General features: G+C 34.0%; 2 protein-coding genes across 2 annotated transcripts; one reads left to right on the plus strand and one right to left on the minus strand.

Annotated features, from left to right (window-relative positions):
- Positions 1-477: 477 nt before the first annotated feature.
- LOC143545918 (receptor-like protein kinase FERONIA) lies at positions 478-3096 on the minus strand. Its single transcript, XM_077037697.1, has 2 exons — positions 2035-3096; positions 478-587 (listed from the first exon to the last, which is right to left on the minus strand). Exons 1-2 carry the CDS (start codon positions 2990-2992, stop codon positions 523-525), a joined length of 1023 nt encoding a protein of 340 aa, XP_076893812.1. The 5' UTR covers positions 2993-3096; the 3' UTR covers positions 478-522.
- A 2896-nt stretch (positions 3097-5992) lies between these two features.
- Positions 5993-8530, plus strand: LOC143545896 (putative serine/threonine-protein kinase PBL22). The gene is made up of 4 exons (XM_077037684.1): positions 5993-7071; positions 7656-7936; positions 8188-8323; positions 8427-8530. Exons 1-4 carry the CDS (start codon positions 6015-6017, stop codon positions 8528-8530), a joined length of 1578 nt encoding a protein of 525 aa, XP_076893799.1. The 5' UTR covers positions 5993-6014.

Raw genomic sequence — 8530 nt, forward strand, 5'->3', positions numbered from 1 at the left:
AATTAAAACCAAGAAAAACCAGTAAATCGTGTAATGAGACACCTAGACCGTCCAAACAAGTATCGAGGAAACTAAGAACTTGATCATATAAATGTTAAGAAAACGTTGCAGTGGATCCTTCCAAGAAAACAACAATACTAATGTTTAAAAGGAATTGGAATTTGATGAAATCATGATGTAATAGCTATGGAATAAATTCCGGTGATTTATAGCTCGGATACCATGTCAATAACCTGAACCAGATTTGATAAGAGCAAGCTGAAATCAAAATCTTTACAGGATTCATAGTCAACAATCAACAAATCTCTCTAAATACTTAAAAGAGTGACTAAAAAACGATAAACCTATACAATGAGATATACGAACAATGATCGAAAACTGAAAAACCTTATCTGGAACAAGACTCAATTCAATAAATTATTATGATCGAGCGCGGAGGAAGCATTTGTGAGGAATGGAGACTGAAATGAATGGGTTTTTTTTTCTTCAGATTCAACTATTGTAACTTTTAGCCCCAAGCTTTCACACTTCATCATCATAATCCAGTCCAGAACAACACCTCGGCTTATCTTTCTCACTATTTTGTCCTGAAAAAACAAACAAAATATATAAACAACTCTAATAACATATTTGACAATCTTGATTTCTAATTCGAGATCCCCTCAATTCAAATTGCAAACATGTCAATTAGATACAACTTTCCACACATAAAGTCATGATGTTAATACCTATGGAAAAGGTTATTGAGAAATGGTATGTGTTGAGACTAATAGATATATATCTAATGATGCAAAAGGAACTTATAGTGATTAATGACGTGAATTCTTTTTTTAGACTGTCCACTATGGTGATCATTTATCACAACCGGTTGCAAGGTGGCACAAAAAGACAAGAAAAGATTTTAATTAAAAAATTAGAAATTCTTTTTTATCCACAACTGGTTGCAACCTAGGTTGCTGCAACCTAAGTTTGCAACCAAACTTTTTCATATAACTTGGTTTTTTTATGAAAAGTACAACTTTTAACATTTAAAAAAATGCAACGACACGGTTTTATTAATAAAAAAATATTGAATATTTTGATATAAATTTTATAAAAAAAATGAAGCATATTTATTTAATAAAATATTGGTTTAGGTTGGGTTATGATAGTGAGTAAAATATTAGATTGGATTGGGTTGTATAGGTGTAAGACCATCCCATTCACAATCCAATCCAACCCAACCCAACCCAACCTAACATTAAAAAATTAGTTTCTCTCTCTTTCATCTACACAACCCAACCCAATTTATATTTTTACTCTCATTCACAACCCAACCCGGTTTTCTTTATTAAATAAATATAATTTATTAATATGTAAAATATACATAATAAAATAAAATTTTAACATAATATGTTTACAGACCAATAATATTGGAAACTATCCTTCAAAAATACGTTTTTTAAAGAACTCCGTTTTTTCTAAAACAAATATCGAAATGTTCATTAAAAAAAAACTAAACATGTATGTGCTTTTAGATTTTGTAAAAAAGTTAAATATTACAATTTATTAGAGCAAATCAGTTTTAATGTAAAATTAATTGTTGTAATAAAAAATTAAGATAGATATATGAAGAGGTGTCAACAATCTATAGGTCCAATTAATTAAAAAAAATGCCAAATTGGTTGCAAACCGGGTTGTTTTGCCGACCAGATTGAGGGTGGTTCACCACCTGCAATCCAAATATCATTTGTCTTTTTATCCAAGTGGCAAACCAAACCAGCCTCTTGTTTGGCTATGGGAATGATCTAAGAGAGAGAAATTAGTTTTTTAATAATGGGTTGGGTTGTGATAATGGATAGTCTCATCCTCTGGTTAGTTTTGTCCTCACAGCCTAGGGTAAGATATGAAAGCGATAAGCTATTTCATCCCGTCTTTGTAATCTTTTGCCTTAAATTAGGAGATGGCAATTCCCTGTTTTCACTTGTACTCTCTAATAGTCTAATGTATGTAAAAAGGAATACACAAAACACAGTTCAAGAGGTGATGAAATACCAGAGTTTTCTTCATTGAAGGGAAAGGGAATCATATCAACCAATCTACCAAATAGTGTTCTCCCTTCAGGTTGCATCAAATTACTGAATTTCTCTTGTAAGACCTGCAAAGACTCAAGACTAACTACAATCTCAGCCATCGTTGGACGTCGTTTTGGATTGTTATGCAAACATCTCTTTGCAACTCTAACAAATTCTTTCAAACAATTTGGGGATATTTCACCCTTTATATATGGATCAATTATATGCTTTAAATTCCCTTCTTTGATAGAATCTTGAGCCCATGTCGCTAAACTCCATTGCTCCTCATCGAGACTTCCATCAACCGCACGCTTCCTACACAACACTTCCAATAACACCACCCCAAAAGCATACACATCAGACTTCCTTGTCAGCCTTCCGGTTGCATAATAATTGGGATCCAAGTAACCAAAAGTGCCTTTGATACGTGTATTGACATGAGTAGATGGTTGGTTCGTTGGGCATACTTTTGACAAGCCAAAGTCTGAAATTTTGGATGTCCAACTTTCATGTAATAAAATATTAGAGCTCTTAACATCACGATGTATAACACCGTAGTGAATTCCTGTACCAGTATGTAGGTAGTGTAACCCACGTCCTGCACCTACGCAGATGTTGAGTCGCTGAAGCCAAGAAAGAGGAGTATTGAACTTATGGAGATGATCATCTAGTGTTCCGTTGTGCATATATTCGTACACTAGTATCATCTCCTTTTCATAATTACAATAACCAATAAAGGACACAAGATTACAGTGGCGCAGCATAGAAAGCATTTCAACCTCTATCCAGAATTCTGATGCCCCTTGATTGGACACTGAATCCAAACGTTTAATGGCAACAACGACAATACTTGACCCATGGATTATGTTACCCTTGTAAACTTTCCCAAAACCTCCACTCCCAATTATTAATGATTCGTCAAAATTTTTAGTTGCCATCAGAATTTCAGGGAATTCGAAGTGGCGGCATGGTTGCGACCATTGACGTATGGTGAAGGAGGTGGAGGGTTCACTCCCCCTGCCATCACTGGTAACAAGGAACATAGTTAATATTGATGAAGTAGAAGTGGAAATTGAAATGGATGACCAGAAATTATGAGGATAAGATTATGGATTTATAGTCAACTTACCCCTCATTGACAAATCAACGCCTATTCAACTAGTTTCTACTTTTTGACGGATGATCCGCTGTTAATTTGATTTTCTTGATTTGTTTTGAATGCTTATTCTACATTCAAGCTTGCTGCGTTTATCTTTAACTAGCGTGAAATTCACCACCAACATCATACTAAGATAATTCAACAGACTATCTGGATTAGGTTTTGACGTGTGGGAACTCGTATAGCATATAGGTGAATCACTTTGGGGTTAGTATATGGGTCGATTTCAATTGTGTTCAGATCTTTAGGGATGTTGGTGGTTTCGGTGGTGGAATTGGAGGTGAATTTATTTACTTATTTTGTTTTCAAATTAAATGGTTATTTCATATATATGATTTAAAAGAATTTTTGTTTTTTACATTTATATAGGCTTTAAGGTCTATTTGGTACTGGGTAACGAAATGAATAAGAGAAATGAATAAATGTTGTATTGAAACAGTCAAATGAATGAAATAGATCATTATCTTTTCATTGTCTTGTTTGCCCCATTAGGAAAATGTAATGGTTAAAATAACCAAGTGTCAATAATATGTGTTTTAATAAATGTGATGAAATAATGAATATTTTATGAAAAGTCTAATTTAGTACTCACTTGCGTAAGATGACTCGTTTAGCATACACTAAAGTATGTAGCCCCTTGTAGCAAGGGTAGATCAATTGAATGCATGGCAAAGACTAGGCTATTTGATAAAGAATTAAAGACGAAGACTGCTAGAACTCTAATGCCAATAGTTAAAAAAGAATAGTGTTTATCGACTCGATTTTGGTGGGTTTTTATAACCCTAGAACCGGCACCACTAAACAACGCAACGTTTACGAATCTAAAATTGACAATTTTAAACATTACATAAATACCCCTTGACTTCCTACAAATACAAATAAGACTCTAAATATGACTGTTCTAATAAGGGCATAATTGACCCCTATACTTATTTAGTTTATATATTTCAACATCAACTCCTCTCGTAAGATCATAAGGGTAACTCTTTCCTTCTCAAATTGTAGCAATACACAGGTTGTTGAGAAAATGATTCATTGGTGATCCACTCAAAAGCTCAAGGGCGTAAGATTTTGCTCGACAAGCATGTTTGTAAGATTTACTGACCTTAAACCTCTCATTAAACGTCTTCTATGATTTCTTTCCTCAGTATATGCAGTCACTATATTTAGTTGATCTCCAATTATATTACCTAATACCTTTGTACTTACTAAAGACCTGACTTCGAGCATGCATATAGTGGTCTTTGATGTTTGACCTGAAACATACTTGTATAGTTGTATGCCTGTAGTTATATGCCCGTCGCCATTCACAGCAATCAGTGAAATGAAGCTTAAAATCTTCTCTTCAAAGATTTATGATTTATCAATGTCGTATTCTAAATTAACATTCTTTAATACCCGCTGTACTGAGCTCCAGTTTTAACTGTTTTTATCTTTAAAACATTTTCCTTCAGCAACACGTGAAGATGAGGTGGATCATTTACAACTTGTAATTTTGTAGTGAAACTGAAACTTCACACTGAAAATGGCTTTTGGTTTGCGGTCTTAGGTCATGCCGATCTAGACATGATGGCTTGTAATTGTAACTCTTCATAATCACCAACGTAATGCTTCGGGAAACTATATTCCTAAGATGTTGTAGTAAGAGGAATTCTTAAGCCGGAAGGCCCGGAACAACATTATTGATGATTAATTATAATGGTTTCTATGTAAGGACCCATGTGAAGCATGTCACCTAATTAATAAGTGCGTAGAATGTCTTGTAAAATCAAAAGAAACGTACTCACTACTCAACAACGTCATATTAATTTTCCGTCGCTACAAACTAGCTATTGTGTTCACATACTGGCATACATGTTGAAAAGAAAAACTTAAGTGTTTCGTACCTCTTGTAGATTTATGAAAGAAAACCCATTGGTTGGTGTGGGTACTAAAAGTGTGGGAGAATGTTCACCGTCATTGGTAGGATGGACATATTATTTTTTTTAAACAACCAATAAGATGGACATTATTAATTTGTTAGCGTTCATTTAAAAATAAAACTTATTATTAGTTTTTGAAAACTCGAGATCTAAAATAATATTAAGAAAAAAATTAAAATTTTAAAATAAATTAATTTTTAGAATTCAAAAAATAACTACGTTTCAAAACTTTAATATATTAAAAAAAACAACTAAAATTAGCCCTACCTACTTCTTGCGACTATTGTGAAAGATAAACCATTTTATATATATTCAAGCAAAAATATAAAATGAGTTTTCACAATTTAAAAAGAAAAAAAAATGTAATTCTTGATCTGTTTATTAGCCCGTTAAAAAAACCAGCTTTAGAATAAAATTTAGTTTTAATATTTAAAGGTAAACTAATGTTTCAAAAAAATTTTGTTAAAAAAAATCAGAAAGCATCCCACTTGCCGCCAAATACCTCCGTGAGATCTGTGCATAGCCGTCGGCATCCCACTCTAGTTGTAGTTTGTTGTAAGCTATATAGTTTAACTTAAAAATTTTCAAAGCATGTGAAATTAAATTTTCTTATCTTTTTGAATGAATAATGCCAACTCCTATATTTTTTTTATACCGGTAATCATTGAAAATTCAACACGGAGAAAAACGAATTAAGTTATTTGGGGAAACAAATTCAATAGAAATGTTGATTTTAGTACATGCCCGGGTCCACCAGCTCTGTTTCTAGGAAGAAGCCTCTCATTTTGACATTTTGTAACTTTGAATAAAATCCCTTTATATATCATCATCCATCTATGTTCATCAATTTCTACTTTTACTTTTATTTCATTCCTAATTATGATATTTGATACTGGGAATGGCAAAGAGTCTGAACTCTCCACATCCTCCATGCAACCGTCACAATCATGTCGTCACTTCGAATTTCAAGAAATTTTGTTAGCAACAGAAAATTTTGCTGACTCATTAATAATCGGGAGTGGGGGTTTTGGGAAAGTTTACAAAGGTAACATAATCCATGGATCAAGTCTTGTTGTTGCTGCCATTAAACGTCTGGATTCCATGTCCAATCAAGGGGCATCAGAGTTCTGGGCAGAAGTTGAAATACTTTCCATGTTACGCCACTGTAATCTTGTGTCTTTGATTGGTTATTGTTATTATGAAAAAGAGTTGATACTTGTGTATGAATATATGCCCAATGGAACACTTGATATTCATCTACATAAACTTGGTACTCCACTTTCTTGGTTGCAACGACTCAACATTTGTATAGGTGCCAGTCGTGGATTACATTACTTGCATACTGGTACAGGAATTCAGTCCGGTGTTATACATCGCGATGTCAAGAGTTCTAATATTTTATTACATGAAAGTTGGGCAGCTAAAATTTCAGACTTTGGGTTGTCAAAAATAGGCCCAACTAATCAACCATCTACTTATGTCAACACACTTATTAAAGGCACTTTTGGGTACTTGGATCCCAATTATTTCACAACTGGAAAACTGACAAGGAAGTCTGATGTGTATGCCTTTGGGGTAGTGTTGTTGGAAGTGTTGTGTAGGAAGCGTGCGGTGGACAAAAGTCTAGATGACGAGGAATGGGGTTTGGTGACATGGGTTCAAGATTCTATCAAAGAAGGGAAGTTAAAGCGTATAATAGATCCAGATATAAGGAGTGAAATTTCGCCAAAATCTTTGAAGAAATTTGTTAAAATTGCAGAGAGGTGTTTGCATAATAGTCCAAAACAACGACCAACAATGGCTGAGGTTGTGGTCAGTCTTGAGTCTGTATTGGTCTTACAAGAGAAATTCAAGAATTCACTACAAGTAGCAGGCAAAACATTCTTGAATAGAATGGTTAATATGCTTCCCTTCACCCCCGATGGACAAAATTCTGGTATTTCTAACTCCACTTGAATTGTGTTGGCCTATTCTTTATATTAATGTGTACCCCTCTTTGCATATCAATGAAAACATGGAAATGACATCTCCTACGTCAAAAGCCAAAGATTAGTTGAATACTTCTATCATGGGCCTTTGAGGTTGTTTTAGGTTTTATAAACTCTTACATGTAGTAATGATTGGAATTCTTGTGTTCATTCACAATGAGATCCTTGATTGAGAAGTGTTAAAGGCCATAGTTTCTCTTAGTGTATTAAGCAATGCATAATTGTTTTACAGAACTTAGTGCTGTGTATAGATTCTCTTATGTTGAAGCCATGTATATCCGAAGTTGTCAAACCGCCTACACTAGCATATGTGACACGGCTTGCTTAGAGCTCACGTAAGAGGATGTATGCTAGAATAGAGACACCGTGTTAGCTAAAACATATTTATGTTCATAATTTCCAAGTTCATATTGTATCATAAGGATATCCACCAAACTGAAACATGTACCATATTGTTGGAGGTCTTTTCTTTACATAGTCATGCATGTTGGAAAACTTAAACTTACATGTTGTTTGTATTCATTTATTTCAGTCCAAAGTGATTCAAATTTATCGAGTAATAGCAATGGCAACAATGGAATTGCTCATTTTCAAAATCCAAGCCCAAGTTTGAAAGTATTTAAGTTTGGTGATTTAGAAAAGGCTACAAGAAAGTTTAGTCCAGATTTTCTCTTGGGTGAGGGAGGTTTTGGAAAGGTGTTCTTAGGCTGGGTTGAGCAAAACACATTAGCCCCTTCAAAACAAGATGTAGGAACTCCTGTTGCTGTTAAAAGGCTCAAACAAATAAGCTCTCAAGGACCTGCTGAATGGCTGGTAAGTACCACCAATGTACATAAATACTCTAGTACTAGTGAGTACCTCAAGCACCATATTTCTGTAAGCAATTTATTTGTGAAGCTTCATTACACTTCATGGAAAACTTCAAAGAAAACATTCTCCTTAATATATATCTTAATGTAAAACTAAATAAAAAAGATAGGTGGCGTATTTAGATTCTGGTATTCTACATAGGAAGTATGTTTATTTCTTTTGCCAAAATGTAACTTGAAAATATGTGAGTTTAGGCAGAAGTGAATTTCTTAGGACATATGGATCATCCTAATATCATTAGACTATTGGGACACTGCAAAGATGAATCTGAGCACTTGCTTGTCTACGAGTACATGCCGAACAGAAGTTTTGATCGCTTTTTATTCACAGGTAAGCTATATTAGGATCTCTCTGGAACCATTATTCGTATATCTTCTTTCTCCTGGAATAAAGTAGCTAGGTAAGATGAATAATAATTTTGTCCATGCACCAGATATTGCCAAGCAACTTTCATGGGGAACGCGACTTTTGATCATGATAGGAGTTGCCAATGGACTGACATATTTGCATTCCAAAAACTCATGTGCCGTGGTTTAA

The sequence above is a fragment of the Bidens hawaiensis genome, unplaced genomic scaffold (assembly GCF_021521415.1).
Source record: "Bidens hawaiensis isolate Kalapana, Puna unplaced genomic scaffold, B.hawaiensis_p1.1 tig00014098_1, whole genome shotgun sequence".
Taxonomy (NCBI): Eukaryota; Viridiplantae; Streptophyta; class Magnoliopsida; order Asterales; family Asteraceae; genus Bidens; species Bidens hawaiensis.

Coding starts and splice junctions, on each gene's coding strand:
- LOC143545896 (XM_077037684.1), top strand. CDS start 6,015: ATGATATTTGATACTGGGAATGGCAAAGAGTCTGAACTCTCCACATCC. Junction 7,072..7,655: donor CCCCGATGGACAAAATTCTG/GTATTTCTAACT, acceptor CATTTATTTCAG/TCCAAAGTGATTCAAATTTA. Junction 8,324..8,426: donor TGATCGCTTTTTATTCACAG/GTAAGCTATATT, acceptor TCCATGCACCAG/ATATTGCCAAGCAACTTTCA.
- LOC143545918 (XM_077037697.1), bottom strand. CDS start 2,992: ATGGCAACTAAAAATTTTGACGAATCATTAATAATTGGGAGTGGAGGT. Junction 588..2,034: donor CTTCAATGAAGAAAACTCTG/GTATTTCATCAC, acceptor TTGTTTTTTCAG/GACAAAATAGTGAGAAAGAT.